The sequence below is a fragment of the Ranitomeya imitator genome, chromosome 6 (assembly GCF_032444005.1).
Source record: "Ranitomeya imitator isolate aRanImi1 chromosome 6, aRanImi1.pri, whole genome shotgun sequence".
In the NCBI taxonomy this organism is placed as follows: Eukaryota; Metazoa; Chordata; class Amphibia; order Anura; family Dendrobatidae; genus Ranitomeya; species Ranitomeya imitator.
In genome coordinates this window covers 310,612,048-310,630,086 of record NC_091287.1, presented here as the reverse complement: position 1 = coordinate 310,630,086, position 18,039 = coordinate 310,612,048, and the positions used below count along the sequence as shown (strand labels likewise).

The 18,039-nt window shown below is 43.9% G+C and overlaps 1 protein-coding gene across 2 annotated transcripts in view; it reads left to right on the top strand.

The window, feature by feature from the left end:
• The first annotated feature begins 370 nt into the window (after nt 1-370).
• The window catches only part of EXOC2 (exocyst complex component 2), a 253,824-nt gene continuing 236,155 nt past the window's right edge, over nt 371-18,039 (top strand). Inside the window, exons 1-2 of one of the 2 annotated variants that reach the window (XM_069730751.1) lie at nt 371-691; nt 8,828-9,004. In XM_069730751.1, coding sequence (XP_069586852.1) covers nt 574-691; nt 8,828-9,004 — 295 coding nt within the window. In that variant the 5' untranslated portion in view covers nt 371-573. The remainder of the gene's footprint in view (nt 692-8,827; nt 9,005-18,039) is intronic. The other variant, XM_069730750.1, reaches the window with a different exon arrangement.

The following is an 18,039-nucleotide window of genomic DNA, read 5'->3' as shown; positions in this document are numbered from 1 at the left end:
GCTTTCATTTTTTCAAGCAGCTCTAGTACAATGAAAGCTGGTCTGTGAGTGGTTACTAACACGGGTGACAAAGACAGCGTTTCTTTCATAGTTGTGATAAACTGCATGTAGTTATGAGCGATCATACTATCATAGGGTAGATGAGGTGCAGGTAGAACTGCAGCCTCCTGCTGGAAAAGATGAGAGCATGCTGGCCACACAGTGTCAGCTACAAGTGTCCTATCGACCTATTCGCTATTATACACATTCCCCTCATATACGGCGGCACGGCTGCAGTGCACACTTCACAGGCAAACAAATCCTTCCGCGAGTGACTGGCAAATCAATGGCAAAAGCCTATGCGACTGCGCGGTTTCACGGTACGCGGTCCGGTCACGTGACGAAGACGTCATCCAGGTCCTTCTAGACATCTGCAGCCAGCGGCTGTGACCGCGTTGTGATTGGCCGGATACTGTCACATTGTACATTGACATTAGGGTCATGTGATCTTGACGTCATCAAGGTCCTGAATCCGGAGGAAAGGAAGTCGCCGCTACCTAGTACTTGCATAGAACCTGTCGCTGCGCTGCAGTCATGTCCCGGGTGCGGCAGCCTCCGCTCGTCACCGGCATCTCTCCCAAAGAAGGGACGTCCTGGACTAAGGTGACCATCAGAGGGGAGAACCTGGGCAGCGGCCCCTCGGATCTGATAGGTAACGTACCGTGCTGTCATGGAGCCGGCATCATACAGGCACGGGGGGCGGGTGGTGATCGGTGCCGGTCTGATCACTGGACACCGGTGCTTTCTGCTCCAAGTCTAATCTTCACATGTGATCATCAGAGGACATTCTACGTCTGTGGCTTCAGCATCCAGTCTGCTCATGGCTTCCCTGTGTTTCCTGTAACAAAAAGCTTTAGCACAGTCTTGATTGCAAACATATCTTCCTTTTTGTGTCTCCAGTCCCTCTGCTGCTCTGTGTAACCATGGAAACACATAGGGCTGCATAGGAGCTGTGCACACAGAACACTAGAGCGTTTCTATTCAGTCCAATCACAAAGTTGGTTGAGCAAAAGCTGTGAAATGTCTTCTTAAAGGGAACCTGTCACCCCCAAAATGGAAGGTGAGCTAAGCCCACCGGCATCAGGGGCTTATCTACAACATTCTGTAATGCTGTAGATAAGCCCCCGATGTAACCTGGAAGATGAGAAAAAGAGGTTAGATTACACTCACCCAGGGGCGGGTCCGCTCCGGCGCCTCCCATCTTCATATGATGACGTCCTCTTCTTGTCTTCATGCTGCGGAGCAGGCGTACTTTCTGTCCTGTTGAGGGCAGAGCAAAGTACTGCAGGGCGCAGGCGCCGGGCCTCTCTGACCTTTCTCAGCGCCTGCGCACTGCAGTACTTTGCTCTGCCCTCAATAGGGCAGACAAAGTACACCGGAGCCGCAGGGTGAAGACCAGAAGAGGACTTCATCATAAGAAGATGGGAGGACCGGACCGCCCCTGGGTGAGTATAATCTAACCTCTTTTTCTCCTCTTTCAGGTTACATCGGGGGCTTATCTACAGCATTACAGAATGCTGTAGATAAGCCTCTGATGCCGGTGGGCTTAGCTCATCTTCGATTTTGGGGGTGACAGGTTCCCTTTAATTCTGCTGCTCCCCTGGGTGTTCCTTTGTGTAACTCCTTAGGGACATGTCTATAGGCTGTGCTTCATTATTATCTGCCTCCTTGGTAAAGATCCTAAAATTTAGTGCTAAATAAAAAGGCCAATATCTCTGAAACCGTATAGCAGATTTACATAATAAAATCCCTTAGATAGATCCCTCATATTTATTAACCCCTATAGGCTAATAATGATATTGATGGATTATTGGAACATTGCATATTGGAAAAACCCAAACTGAACTGTGACTGAAACTACTGAAAACAGATCTGTATTCTCTTATGCTGAATATTCCAACTCTACTAATAACCAAACTGGATAGGTCAATATTAGATCAGTGGGGGTCTGAAACCCAGCAATTACTCCTGTCCCCCGCCCCGTGCGATCAGCTGTGTGGAGTTCCAGTGGCAGCTAGATGTAAAGAGCAAATTTGGAAACCACAGCGCCGCTCACTGTGTAGTGACCATTGCCTGGTACTGCAGTTCGGCTCCTGCTCACTTCAATAGGAGCTGTTTAGGTCACCTTGTGGGACTAACAAATACTATTAAAATTACAGTGATAAAAAAATAATGTCACAAACTGTAAAAATATTTCAATTATTTATTCCTCAGAGTGAAGGCTGTTAAATGGAATCTCTCAGTAGGATCTACAATCTAAGCCGTCTATATGGGCATGCAGGTCATAGGAAGCTGAATAAGATGATACCTTGATATCTGTGATGTCTTCCAGAGAAATTCATTTTTGGTCTTATATGTAAATGCTGTTCCAGGCTATGGGCCGGACATAGATCTCCCTGAGTCTGCCTCCAGAGTTTATTATCAATGAATGGAGGCGCTTTCAGTGTGATGTGTAATGTCTGCTCTCTTGATCTCACTGCAGAGCTGTGTGTGATTATAACCCACTAGCACAGAACAGCAGAGCTGTGTGTGATTATAACCCACTAGCACAGAACAGCAGAGCTGTGTGTGATTATAACCCACTAGCACAGAACAGCAGAGCTGTGTGTGATTATAACCCACTAGCACAGAACAGCAGAGCTGTGTGTGATTGTAACCCACTAGCACAGAACAGCAGAGCTGTGTGTGATTGTAACACACTAGCACAGAACAGGAAAGCTGTGTGATTATAACTCACTAGCACAGAACAGCAGAGCTGTGTGTGATTATAACCCACTAGCACAGAACAGCAGAGCTGTGTGTGATTATAACCCACTAGCACAGAACAGCAGAGCTCTGTGTGATTATAACTCACTAGCACAGAACAGCAGAGCTGTGTGTGATTATAACTCACTAGCACAGAACAGCAGAGCTGTGTGTGATTGTAACTCACTAGCACAGAAAAGCAGAGCTGTGTGTGATTATAACCCACTAGCACAGAACAGCAGAGCTGTGTGTGATTATAACCCACTAGCACAGAACAGCGGAGCTAAACTTTGTCTCATTACAAACACGTTAGCAGCTGCGGCTCGCTCAGCTCAGCTGTGTTATAATTCTGTCTGTGAGATGGAACCTGCAGATGTGTCAGTTAGGGCTCGTTCACACGACCATATTTTCGGTCCAAGTGCTATACGTGGAAAAAAAACAGACACCGTTCAGATAAGTGTTATTGAATGGGGCAGTGCATATCTGCGTGTGGAGCAAATGCAAATCGCTAGTTTCTTCTGTAAATCCGATGAGAATCACCCATTCAAGCTTATGGGTGTGCAAAGGAAAGTCGGATGGTGCTTGAAGCCACAGTGTCGGCTTTGAATTTTATGGCTCCATTGCAGTTCTGTAAAATAGGAAACTGTAAATGACTATGTTAATGATTAATGTTAAAAACTGTTTGCATATGGACTGCACACGGGTGACAAGTGAGGGAAAAAAAACTTCTCCCCAAATTTTTTTTTTTTTTTACTTAAAAGAAGTAAAACATAACAAGCGATATTGACTTGCTAATATCAGCATAAAGATAATATATCAATTATACTATTATTATTACAACTCATCACACAGCTCCGTTGATAGAAAAGAGTAACATTTCTAGCTCTCTGGATACGATGCAAAAGCAATTTTTTTTTTCAAACCTTGTAATTGTGCAAAAATAATAAAACATAATAGACCTACATAAGGCTGCGTTCACATGTCCATACGTGTTCACTGTACTGTCTGCTATCGTCCCTTCTCCACAACGCTACTGCAGGGGAGCTGATGGCTTATCATGGCAGCCCGGGGCGAGGGACCCTAGTCCTCCTTCATAGGAGAATGTTAGTTACTCTATATACTGCAATACAATAGTATTGCAGTATATATCATGAGCGATCAAGTATTAAGCACAGGTTCAGGTCCCCTAAGGGCACTATAATCTATACAAATTAAAAACATGTAAAAAAAAAAGTTTCAATCACCTCACTTTCCCTTTCAAAAAAAAAAAAAGAACCCTTTAAAAACTGAGTTATGTTTCGTTTTTTTGCGCATTCTCTTTTTCCTACATGGCAAAACCATCATCTGCCGGGAAGGACGCGGGCTCCCCTTTCGAGCCTGCATCAGAAGCAAACAGGCGGCATATGACTTGCCCGGTACATCATATGTTGTTAAGTGGTTAAACGATATAGAAAGTAAACCTATGTAATATCATCATGTTCATAAAAGTCCGATCTATTAAAATATAAAATTATTTAAACATTGCAGTAAACGGCAAAAAGGGGGGAAAAAAAAGCACTTCCCAAAAAATGCAATAAAAATCCATGAAAACCTCATACGTATCCTAAAATGATATCCAGGTAACTACAGCTTACTGCCAGTCCTCGCACTGCTCCATCAATAGAAAAATAACAAGTTACAGTTTTCTGGTCTTTACAGAGTTCAACATTTTTTTTGACTACTAAAAGATAAAAAAACCCAAAACTTAAAAGTTTAGTATTGCCTTAATTGTACTGACCTAAAGAATCCTAGTTGGGTTACTTATGAACTCTGTAAAAACAAATTCTCATAACGTGGGGCTACTCAGAGGAAAAATAAAATTATGGCTCTACGACGAAAGGAATGAAAAAAACGAGGGCTTTTTTTTTTTGCTGTTCAAGTTGTATTTCTCTGTGCACCATTTTGGGGTACGTATAACGTATTATCTAACTTTAATTACTTCCTTAGGCCGGTTTCACACGTCAGTGGCTCCGGGACGTGAGGTGACAGTTTCCTCACGTACCAGAGACACTGACTCACGTAGACACAGTGAAATCAATGTGTCTCTGCACATGTCAGCGTGTTTTCACAGACCGTGTGTCCGTTTGGAAAACACGGAGACATGTCAGTGTTCGTGGGAGCGCACGTATTACACGGACCCATTAAAGTCAATGGATCTGTGTAAAACACGTACCGCACACGGATGTTGTCCGTGTGCTGTGCAGGAGACAACGCTACAGTAAGCGCTGTCCCCCCAGCGTGGTGCTGAAGCCGCTATTCATTTCTTCTCTCCAGCATCGTTCGCTGGAGAGAAGATATGAAAAATCTTTTTTTTTTTTTTGTTGGGTGTTTAAAATAAAGATCCGCTGTGCGCCCCCCCGCTGTTAATAAAATACTTACCTGGCTCCCTCGCTGGCGCTGCTACCTGTCCTCGCTGCAGCTTCTCCTGTATGAGCGGTCACGTGGTGCCGCCCATTACGGTGATGAATATGCGGCTCCACCCCTAAGGGAGGTGGATTCGCATATTCATCTCTGTAATAGGCGGCACCACGTGGCCGCTCATACAGGAAAAGCTGCGGCCAGGACAGGAAGCAGCGCCAGCGAGGAAGCCGGGTAAGTATTTTATTAACAGCGGGGGTGGGGCGCTCAGGGGGTGGTAGGGGGTTAGGGACAGGGATCTTTATTTTAAACACCCAAAAAAAAAAGATTTTTCATATCTTCTCTCCAGCGAACGATGCTGGAGAGAAGAAATGAATGGCGGCTTCAGCACCAGATGCAGGGGACAGCGCTTAACTGTAGCGCTGTCTCCTGCACAGTGCGTGTGGTACCCAGTCGGCACACGGGCGGCACACGGATGCCGCACGTGTGCCACACTGATGTACCACGGGAGCACACAGACACATGGACACGGATAATTCCGGTACTGATTTTTCCGGTACCGGAATTATCTGGACGTGTGAGACTGGCCTTATAGGAAGGAATAGTTTTTGTATCTTCCTCTTCTAAGACTAGAGGTTTTCCTTTTCTTTCCATCAATATAGGTGTGTGAGGACTTATTGCTTGCATGCCAAGCTGTAGATTTCATTGCTACTATTGCATTGTACATGTGACGTTTTGATACATTTATTTTAAAGAAATGTTCTATATGGATAATAAACTGCACTAATATCTTGGTAGCGTTTTGCTGACAGGCAGCCTATCAGATGTGTCCTCTGGGAAGAGCTAAGGCTCTAGTGGGGCACTTGGCATTCCTGGAAGCAAGTGATTGGCTGTTATTGATTGGCATCCGATCGCTCCTCGGGGGCGGGTAGCTGTGGTGGCAGAGAGAGCGTTCTCTGTTTGTCAAATGCCTTACATGGTGACCATGGCATATAAGGAGTTAAAAATCTGTGATCTCATATGGCTGCTCTCTTGTTGGGGGGCACAGTTACATGTAGCTTGCCCTCACATATTACAGCTCCAGAGGACGGTAACGGACCATACACAGGGGATTATAAAGGGATCCTGGACACATTTGTCCTAAATTCTGCCCTGTGTAATAAGGAGAGCAGCCTTCCTGTTATGTGTATAGACACACACTGGGAACGCAGACAGTATTACTCGCCAGTAGAGCGTTCCCTAGTGGTCAGAGGCAGGATGACCCCTCTGCTTCGCGCAGTGCTCTCATAGCCGCTGCCCATAACCTGGCATTTATTACTCCACTCTTTCCTATGGGCCTTCCGGTAATACCCTGCAGTTACTGCCAGGCAGGAGCCGTGCCGTACACATGGGCATTGTCTTACCAGAATATGAAAGCAATGATCTCTCATCAGGCGGCAGGAAAGAGCAGTAATTTGACAATTACAGTAATAACAAGGTAACTGACATAAGCCTTCATTTCTTCCCAGTATACGGTGTCGGGTTCCCATTTCTGGAGCCTTGTTGAAATCACTCTGCAGGAAGTCCTGCGTACTTGCAACCCGAACCGGTCACACCTAAAGCTCATTGAGCTCATTCCGTCGTTAATCTGTCATTTCCATAGTGGAGGTCGTGGTCAGAAACGTGGGCTTGTTCAATGCCAACAATTTTACCCCACAGTCATTAATATGATGCATTTACTTCTTGGAAAATAGTTTTCCAGGAATCATTCCTCCATGAACATTACTGAAGAATAGGTTGAATTTTATAGATCTATAGATTTTTTTTTTTTTTTCTCTCAAATTTACCATGTCTCTGTCTATGGGGTTAACCTATTTAGTGCCATATACCACAAAGGAATTTACCGTAAAACCTTTTACTGTGTGCTGTCACCAGTCGTCTTAATTAGTGATGAGCGAATGTGATAGGATAAGGTGTTATCTGAGCATGCTCGGGGGCTAACCGAGTGGCTTCGGAGTGCTCCAATAATACGTTCCTGCATGTCTCGCGGCTGTTTGTTAATCCCTGCATGTGTTTCAGCTGTCAAACATCCGTGGGGACTCGAACATAACACCTTATCCCAGCACATTCGGTCATCCCTAGTCTTAATAACTCTCCCTTCCCTATCCGACACCACCAGGAATTGACCAATTCACTCCGCTTCAACCCTAGACTTCTAGTAAAGATATTAACCCCTCCACTACTCAAGACCATCAAAATTCCTTTTAACTAACTTAAAGTCATGTTCTCCAGTTTGACAGTTATCCCTTATCCAAAGAATAGGGGATAACGTTCCGATCGCTGGCAGTCCAACCGCAATGGCCTCCGCCGGTGCTAAGAATAGAGGCTCGGAACAGCCCCCGCTCAATGGACTGGAGGTCGATCATGTGAACTGGCCCTCCATTCATTCTAATAGGAGCGCGGTAGATCAGCCTAGCGCTACACTCTGCTATCTCTGGAGCCCGAGATAGGAAAAACCCGGGTGACAGATTCCCTTTAGAATAGAATAGTTGGCTGTGTTGGAATTGAGCTCTCCATGTAATACACAGGCAGGGATTTATCTGTATGATTGTCATGTAAGGTAACGTTCACATCTGCGTTGTTGGGCGCAGCGTCGGCGACGCAACCAACAACACAGCGTTTTGCGACGCATGTGTTGTCATAAGATCGTACAGAGCAGGAACTTCGGCGCAGGGAAAATGCTACAAGTAGCGTCCTCTGCGCCCTCTCTGTGCGTCAATATGACGCATGTGTCGCAAAATGCAATACAATGCATGGCCGGCGCATGTCCATGCGCCTCCCATGTTAAAGATAGGGGCACATGACGCATGCGTCGGTATGCGTCGACGACGCTGCGCCCAACAACGCAAATGTGACCGTAGCCTAATACCTATCTGCTAACGCTTGCCCGATCAAATTTAGCGCACAGTCCTGTAGTGATCAGCGGGACTCTGCTCCTATGTGAAGAGTTGGCTTTATATGTTCGCCCTTGTAAAATTACTCACAGTCCTAAGGCCATGTAACCAAGGGTAAAAACACTGCTTTTTTTCTGCCATATTTTTATAGACCATAACAGTTTGCTCTATTGTGTTTTTACTGCTTTTTTCCCTTTGTTTTTGCTGCATTTTCTACTTTATGCATTTTTGGTGCAGACTTTTACATGCATTTTTAATACATACATTTTTTTTATACATTTCTGGATACATTGTACGATGTATGGAATGATTATAATGATGTGGCGGTATTCTGTGGAAGCTTTATGGGGGTATTAGTTGGTCAGTGTCTGGTGGTATTGTTTGCATGACTGTTTTGAGTTAGCAGTATGTGGATATATTCTTTTCCGACCCGATTATTGAACTCCATGCACGGACCGGCGGCGGTTCTCCTGACCTGACCTCGACATCCTCATAGGCATATATAAGCTCTATAGCACCGAGAAAACGCCCTGCCAGGTCTTAACACTGTAGTTATTCTTCTGATAATATTTGTAGTTCGTAGATTGCACAGGCGTATATGAGATGAAGAACTAATATATTAAGTGACCCTATAAATCTAGAGCAGACAGTGTGCCCAGATAAATCTTACCATATAGAACATTGACCTTTCTGATTTTTGTGTTCTTTTACAGGGTTAACCATCTGTGGACACAATTGTCTGCTAACTGCTGAGTGGATATCTGCCAGCAAGATAGTCTGCCGGGTTGGTCAAGACAAGAATGATAAAGGGGACATCATCGTTACTACCAAATCTGGAGGAAAGGGGACTTCCACCGTATTTTTTAAGCTGGTCAAGCCTGACAAAATTGGTAATTTGTTTATATCTGTCCAAATATCTTGTATATATTGTGCATGGTTACAAATGTAGAGATATAAATTACCCTCGTGATTGCACCAGGAGTAAACACACTAAAGAGAAGAAAGGAAAGCCCCTGAAAATCTGCATGTCAGAGGCTTTTGCTTTCTTTGTTGCCCTTGGATACAACCATAGATATCTGCTATTTTTCTAGCAGTGTTATTGGGAAATGAGACTGCACATACATAGTTGTATCGACCTCATTGCGCAGGGTGGGCAGGGGAACTGCGCGCATGCTGCTGTCAAATATGGTACAACTATCCTACCTTATGACTGTTCTTCTCTGCTGTGTGATAGACAAAGCAGAGCGAGCGCAGAAGTACCAGTCACTAAACATTAAAGAATATATTCTATCCACAAAAAGACATAGACATGAGGTCAGTTTCTGACTTACAGTGATATATATAATGACAATATTTTCAGCTTCAAACTTGTAAGAATTGACAGGGAGAAACCTATCACAAGCTGAAGCCAGGGGAGACTGCTCATATTATTAGCTACAGTTTCAGTCACAGACTGATCTACCACTGCTGTTCTTTAATAGGACTGGGAGAAGAGCAAGCACAATGCAATGAGGCTCGTCTCTATAATCTGAGGCACTTTCAGAAATGTAGTCTGCAGTAGGGGAGCTGTTTGGAAAATGGCACATTAACTAAGACAGGTATACTCAAGGCATACCTCTACATTATTCTTTAATAATCACTTATGCTGCACATGTAAGCACAAACAAATACTGAAGCGATGCTATAAGTTTCATTTATAAGTTTCATTTATCTAGATTTCACATTTTTAACCCCTTTCTGCCATTGGACGTAATATTCCGTCCATGTGGGGTGGGCCTTAATTCCCAAGGACGGAATATTACGTCCAGCGCGATCGGCCGCGCTCACGGGGGGAGCGCCGCCGATCGCGGCCGGGTGTCAGCTGCTTATCGCAGCTGACATCCGGCACTATGTGCCAGGAGCGGTCACGGACCGCCCCCAGCACATTAACCCCCGGCACACCGCGATCAAAGATGATCGCGATGTGCCGGCGGTGCAGGGAAGCATCGCGCAGGGAGGGGGCTCCCTGCGGGCTTCCCTGAGACCCCCGCAGCAACGCGATGTGATCGCGTTGCTCCGGGGGTCTCCTACCTCCCTCCCTGCAGTAAGTCCCAGATCCAAAATGGCCGCGGATCCGGGTCCTGCAGGGAGGGAGGTGGCTTACCAAGTGCCTGCTCAGAGCAGGCACTTGGTAACGCTGCACTGCTCTCAGACAGATCGGTGATCTGTCAGAGTGCTGTGCAAACTGGCAGATCACCGATCTGTATTGTCCCCCCCTGGGGCAAAGTAAAAAAGTAAAAAAAAAAATTTCCAAGTGTGTAAAAAAAAAAAAAAAAAAAAATCCTAAATAATGAAAAAAAAATAATATATTATTCCCATAAATACATTTCTTTATCTAAATAAAAAAAACAAAACAATAAAAGTACACATATTTAGTATCTCCGCGTCCGTAACGACCCGACCTATAAAACTGGCCCACTAGTTAACCCCTTCAGTAAACACCGTAAGGAAAAAAAAAAAAAAAAACGAGGCAAAAAACAACGCTTTATTATCATACCGCCAAACATAAAGTGGAATAACACGCGATCAAAAAGACGGATATAAATAACCATGGTACCGCTGAAAGCGTCATCTTGTCCCGCAAAAAACGAGCCACCATACAGCGACAACAGCAAAAAAAATAAAAAAGTTATAGTCCTCAGAATAAAGCGATGCAAAAATAATTATTTTTTTCTATAAAATAGTTTTTATCGTATAAAAGCGCCAAAACATAAAAAAATGATATAAATGAGGTGTCGCTGTAATCGTACTGAACCGAAGATTAAAACTGCTTTATCAATTTTACCAAACGCGGAACGGTATAAACGCCTCCCCCAAAAGAAATTCATGAATAGCTGGTTTTTGGTCATTCTGCCTCACAAAAATCGGAATAAAAAGCGATCAAAAAATGTCACGTGCCCGAAAATGTTACCAATAAAAACGTCAACTCGTCCCGCAAAAAACAAGACCTCACATGACTCTGTGGACTCAAATATGGAAAAATTATAGCTCTCAAAATGTGGTAACGCAAAAAATATTTTTTGCAATAAAAAGCGTCTTTCAGTGTGTGACGGCTGCCAATCATAAAAATCCGCTAAAAAACCCGCTATAAAAGTAAATGAAAAAAATGTATTTATTTCCATTTTCCCATTAGGGTTAGGGCTAGGGTTAGGGTTAGGGCTAGGATTAGGGCTAGGGTTAGGGCTAGGGTTAGGGTTAGGGCTAGGGCTAGGGTTAGGGCTAGGGTTAGGGCTAGGGTTAGGGCTAGGGTTAGGGTTGGGACTAGGGTTAGGGTTAGGGCTAGGGCTAGGGTTAGGGTTAGGGTTGGGGCTAGGGCTAGGGTAAGGGCTAGGGTTAGGGTTAAGGCTACAGTTAGGGTTGGGGCTAAAGTTAGGGTTAGGGTTTGGATTACATTTGCGATTGGGATTAGGATTAGGGGTGTGTCTGGGTTAGAGGTGTGGTTAGGGTTACCGTTGGGATTAGGGTTAGGGGTGTGTTTGGATTAGGGTTTCAGTTATAATTGGGGGGTTTCCACTATTTAGGCACATCAGGGGGATCTCCAAACGCGACATGGCGACCGATCTCAATTCCATCCAATTCTGCATTGAAAAAGTAAAACAGTGCTCCTTCCCTTCCGAGCTCTCCCGTGTGCCCAAACAGGAGTTTACCCCAACATATTGGGTATCAGCGTACTCAGGACAAATTGGACAACAACTTTTGGGGTCCAATTTCTCCTGTTACCCTTGGGAAAATACAAAACTGGGGGCTAAAAAATAATTTTTGTGGGGAAAAAAAGAGATTTTTTATTTTCACGGCTCTGCGTTATAAACTGTAGTGAAACACTTGGGGGCTCAAAGTTCTCACAACACATCTAGATAAGTTCGTGGGGGGGTCTAGTTTCCAACATGGGGTCACTTGTGGGGGTTTCTACTGTTTAGGTATATTAGGGGCTCTGCAAACGCAATGTGACGCCTGCAGACCATTCCATTTAAGTCTGCATTCCAAATGGCGCTCCTTCCCTTCCGAGCCCTCCCATGCGCCCAAACGCTGGTTCACCCCACATATGGGGTATCAACGCACTCAGGACAAATTGGACAACAACTTTTGGGGTCCAATTTCTCCTTTTACCCTCGAGAAAATACAAAACTGGGGGCTAAAAAATAATTTTGAGGGGAAATTTTTTATTTTATTTTCACGGCTCTGCGTTATAAACTGTAGTGAAATACTTGGGGGCTCAAAGTTCTCACAACACATCTAAATAAGTTCCTTGGGGGGTCTAGTTTCCAATATGGGGTCACTTGTGGGGGGTTTCTACTGTTTAGGTACATTAGGGGCTCTGCAAACACAATGTGACGCCTGCAGACCATTCCATCTAAGTCTGTATTCCAAATGGCTCTCCTTCCCTTCCGAGCCCTCCCATGCGCCCAAACGCTGGTTCTCCCCCACATATAGGGTATCAGCGCACTCAGGACAAATTGCACAACAACTTTTGGGGTCCAATTTCTCCTGTTACCCTCAGGAAAATACAAAACTGGGGGCTAAAAAATTATTTTTGTGGGAAAAAAATTTTGTTTTATTTTTACGGCTCTGCATTATAAACTTCTGTGAAGCTCTTATTGGGTCAAAGTGCTCACCACACATCTAGATAAGTTCCTTAGGGGGTCTACTTTTCAAAATGGTGTCACTTGTGGGGGGTTTCAATGTTTAGGTACATCAGTGGCTCTCCAAACGCAACATGGCGTCCAATCTCAATTCCTGTCAATTTTGCATTGAAAGGTCAAACGGCGCTCCTTCCCTTCCGAGCTCTCCCATGCGCCCAAACAATGGTTTACCCCCACATATGGGGTATCAGAGTACTCAGGACAAATTGTGCCACAACTTTTGTGGTCCAATTTCTTCTCTTACCATTGGGAAAATAAAAAATTTGGGGCGAAAAGATAATGTTTGTGAAAAAAAATGATTTTTTATTTTTACGGTTCTGCATTATTAACTTCTGTGAAGCACTTGGTGGGTCAAAGTGCTCACCACACCTCTAGATAAGTTCCTTAGGGGGTCTACTTTCCAAAATGGTGTCACTTGTGGGGGGTTTCAATGTTTAGGCACATCAGTGGCTCTCCAAACGCAACATGGCGTCCCATCTCAATTCCAGTCAACTTTGCATTGAAAAGTCAAATGGCGCTCCTTCCCTTCCGAGCTCTGCCATGCGCACAAACTGTGGTTAACCCCCACATATGGGGTATCAGCGTACTCAGGACAAATTGTACAACAACTTTTGGGGTCCATTTTCTCCTGTTACCCTTGGCAAAATAAAACAAATTGGAGCTGAAGTAAATTTTTTGTGAAAAAAAGTTAAATGTTAATTTTTATTTAAACATTCCAAAAATTCCTGTGAAGCACCTGAAGGGTTAATAAACTTCTTGAATGTGGTTTTGAGAACCTTGAGGGGTGCAGTTTTTAGAATGGTGTCACACTTGGGTATTTTCTATCATATAGACCCCTCAAAATGACTTCAAATGAGATGTGGTCCCTAAAATAAAATGGTGTTGTAAAAATGAGAAATTGCTGGTCAACTTTTAACCCTTATAACTCCCTAACAAAAAAAAATTTTTGGTTCCAAAATTGTGCTGATGTAAAGTAGACATGTGGGAAATGTTACTTATTAAGTATTTTGTGTGACATATCTCTGTGATTTAATTGCATAAAAATTCAAAGTTGGAAAATTGCGAAATTTTCAAAATTTTCACCAAATTTCCGTTTTTTTCACAAATAAACACAGGTAATATCAAAGAAATTTTACCACTATCATGAAGTACAATATGTCACGAGAAAACAATGTCAGAATCACCGGGATCCGTTGAAGCGTTCCAGAGTTATAACCTCATAAAGGGACAGTGGTCAGAATTGTAAAAATTGACCCGGTCCATAACGTGCAAACCACCCTTGGGGGTAAAGGGGTTAATTAATTGAACAGAAAGACAATCGAAGTGAAATTATTAATATTAACCCCTTAATATTCCATGATATACAGTTAGGGCCAGAAATATTTGGACAGTGACACAAGTTTTGTTAATTTAGCTGTTTACAAAAACATGTCCAGAAATAAAATTATATATGTAATATGGGCTGAAAGTGCACACTCCCAGCTGCAATATGATAGTTTCCACATCCAAATCGGAGAAAGGGTTTAGGAATCATAGCTCTGTAATGCATAGCGTCCTCTTTTTCAAGGGACCAAAAGTAATTGGACAATGGACTCTAAGGGCTGCAATTAACTCTGAAGGCGTCTCCCTCGTTAACCTGTAATCAATGAAGTAGTTAAAAGGTCAGGGGTGGATTCCAGGTGTGTGGTTTTGCATTTGGAAGCTGTTGCTGTGAGCAGACAACATGCGGTCAAAGGAACTCTCAATTGAGGTGAAGCAGAACATCCTGAGGCTGAAAAAAAAGAAAAAATCCATCAGAGAGATAGCAGACATGCTTGGAGTAGCAAAATCAACAGTTGGGTACATTCTGAGAAAAAAGGAATTGACTGGTGAGCTTGGGAACTCAAAAAGGCCTGGGCGTCCACGGATGACAACAGTGGTGGATGATCGCCGCATACTTAATTTGGTTAAGAAGAACCCGTTCACAACATCAACTGAAGTCCAGAACACTCTCAGTGAAGTAGGTGTATCTGTCTCTAAGTCAACAGTAAAGAGAAGACTCCATGACAGTAAATACAAAGGGTTCACATCTAGATGCAAACCATTCATCAATACCAAAAATAGACAGGCCAGAGTTAAATTTGCAGAAAAACACCTCAAGAAGCCAGCTCAGTTCTGGAAAAGTATTCTATGGACAGATGAGACAAAGATCAACCTGTACCAGAATGATGGGAAGAAAAAAGTTTGGAGAAGAAAGGGAACGGCACATGATCCAAGGCACACCACATCCTCTGTAAAACATGGTGGAGGCAACGTGATGGCATGGGCATGCATGGCTTTCAATGGCACTGGGTCACTTGTGTTTATTGATGACATAAGAGCAGACAAGAGTAGCCGGATGAATTCTGAAGTGTACCGGGATATACTTTCAGCCCAGATTCAGCCAAATGCTGCAAAGTTGATTGGACGGCGCTTCATAGTACAGATGGACAATGACCCCAAGCATACAGCCAAAGCTACCCAGGAGTTCATGAGTGCCAAAAAGTGGAACATTCTGCAATGGCCAAGTCAATCTCCAGATCTAAACCCAATTGAGCATGCATTTCACTTGCTCAAATCCAGACTTAAGACGGAAAGACCCACAAACAAGCAAGACCTGAAGGCTGCGGCTGTAAAGGCCTGGCAAAGCATTAAGAAGGAGGAAACCCAGCGTTTGGTGATGTCCATGGGTTCCAGACTTAAGGCAGTGATTGCTTCCAAAGGATTTGCAACAAAATATTGAAAATAAAAATATTTTGTTTGGGTTATGTTTATTTGTCCAATTACTTTTGACCTCCTAAAATGTGGAGTGTTTGTAGAAAATGTAGGAATTGTACACATTTCTTTATCAGATATTTTTGTTCAACCCTTCAAATTAAACGTCACAATCTGCACTTGAATTCTGTTGTAGAGGTTTCATTTCAAATCCAATGTGGTGGCATGCAGAGCCCAACTCGCGAAAATTGTGTCACTGTCCAAATATTTCTGGCCCTAACTGTACCATTACGTCACAGAATTGTGTCAGAGGGTTTGCAGTGGGCTCTACACAGGTCACATGCCGCAATACTACATAGCTGGCAGCTGCTTTTAACTTCAGCAGCTGATGCTATCACTATTCGCTGCTGTTAACCTCTTGAATTGGCATTTAAGTGCAGTGATTCGATCTGGGCGTTCCTTCAGGTGACATCACCGTAGGGAGCTAATGTGTTGTATTGACAGATGAGGACCAGCTGAAGGCCCCCATGCCTGTCTTGTTATTTCTCCTGTGACATCCAGCCATAAACTTTGCGTCGTGGAAAACAGTCCTTTTTACTACATACTGCAACACTGTTTGATTGCAAGTCCCCAGGATTTGTTTTCTTTACACTTTCTCTTACTGTATATGGTAAAATGATTACTGTACATCTGATTTCACGTACTCCTACACTGATTAGAAGTATTTCTCCTTCATGTTAAATGGTGCACATTTCTGTTAGCAGTGCATGGATTAGAGTCTCTGAAGCTTTCCTGCTTGGCTTGGATGATCTCAGCTGTTCAGTATTGGCCACTTACCTCATATATATATATATATATATATATATATATATATATATATATATATATATATATATATATTTGCCTCTAGCAATGTGAATTGCCAGTGTTAATCTTGTACTGCCTGGGGTGGAGGTATCGGTTGTAGAGGCATGTGGAGTGTGGATCTGCGATTTTTGCTTGGTGTTTCGATTGTGTGCAAATCCTAATCGTCTCCTATTTGGTGCTCCTTCCTTTTCTACCCGTTGTTCCTCTTTACTGTCTGTTAGTGCATATTTGTATGTTTGGTATTTCATTTATCCCTGTACGTCCTCCCTTATTAATTTGGTATGTGTATATACATACACTATTACTCCCTACTTCAGATATAGGGCTGATTCAGGAGGGTCAGCAAGGTACGTGGCCCCGGCATCTTCACCATCAGAAGTAATCTTGGAAGCAGGGATAGTGGCCCTAGCATTAGGGACAGGGAAGGAGCACCTGCCCCCGGGTTTTCCGACAACAGAGTTGTGACAGCTGCTGCATCTAAAGTTAAGGCAATATTATTTTGTTTTTAAGGGCTGTGTATTAAAAAATAAGAAATATAAAGCTGTGAAACCTGCAGGTGTGGCTATATTTAGGGAAATATAAAAACACCTACACAAATCCAGCACGAGACCAATAATTAAATATTAAAATAATCTTTATTGAGAACAGGCAGGGGCATCTTTGAGTATCTGTGCATAGCACACAGGATACATTTCCTTCAATGTAGGAGGGGGATGGGATCAAGGTCAGCCTGGAATAATCAGAGCAGCAGTGACAGGACACAGTGTTAAGGTACCGTCACACTTAGCGACGCTGCAGCGATACCGACAACGATCCGGATCACTGCAGCGTCGCTGTTTGGTCGCTGGAGAGCTGTCACACAGACAGCTCTCCAGCAACCAACGATGCCGGTAACCAGGGTAAACATCGGGTAACTAAGCGCAGGGCCGCGCTTAGTAACCCGATGTTTACCCTGGTTACCATCCTAAAAGTAAAAAAAAACAAACACTACATACTTACCTGCAGCCGTCTGTCCTCCAGCGCTGTGCTCTGCACTCCTCCTGTACTGACTGTGAGCACAGCGGCCGGAAAGCAGAGCGGTGACGTCACCGCTCTGCTTTCCGGCTGACCGACGCTCACAGCCAGTACAGGAGGAGAGCAGAGCACAGCGCTGGAGGACAGACGGCTGTAGGTAAGTATGTAGTGTTTGTTTTTTTTTAACTTTTAGGATGGTAACCAGGGTAAACATCGGGTTACTAAGCGCGGCCCTGCGATATCGTCTAGTGTGACGGTACCTTTAGCAATTACAAGCAGAGATTTAGTGTGTGCTGGGAGCTCCCTGGTCGGTGCAGAGTGCTGGTGAGAAATCTGATGCTGCACAGATCAGCCAACACACTAATCGCAACAAGTAATCTCTGACAGGGCCTTCTCCTGTTATTGCTACTGTAATAACACAAACAATCTCCTGAAGTGAGGGACACTCACTTCAGGAGACTCTCACATCTCTTCCCAGACTTCATCACCATGAAGGAGGAAGGGAAAACATATATCTTGCTGGGAGAAGAAGAGAGAGCAGTGGAGATAGCAGCGCGGTATGTGAGCGAATGTCATAGACTGCGAGAAAGAGAACTATGATGCCATGGACTATAGCCCCCAACCTGGATCTG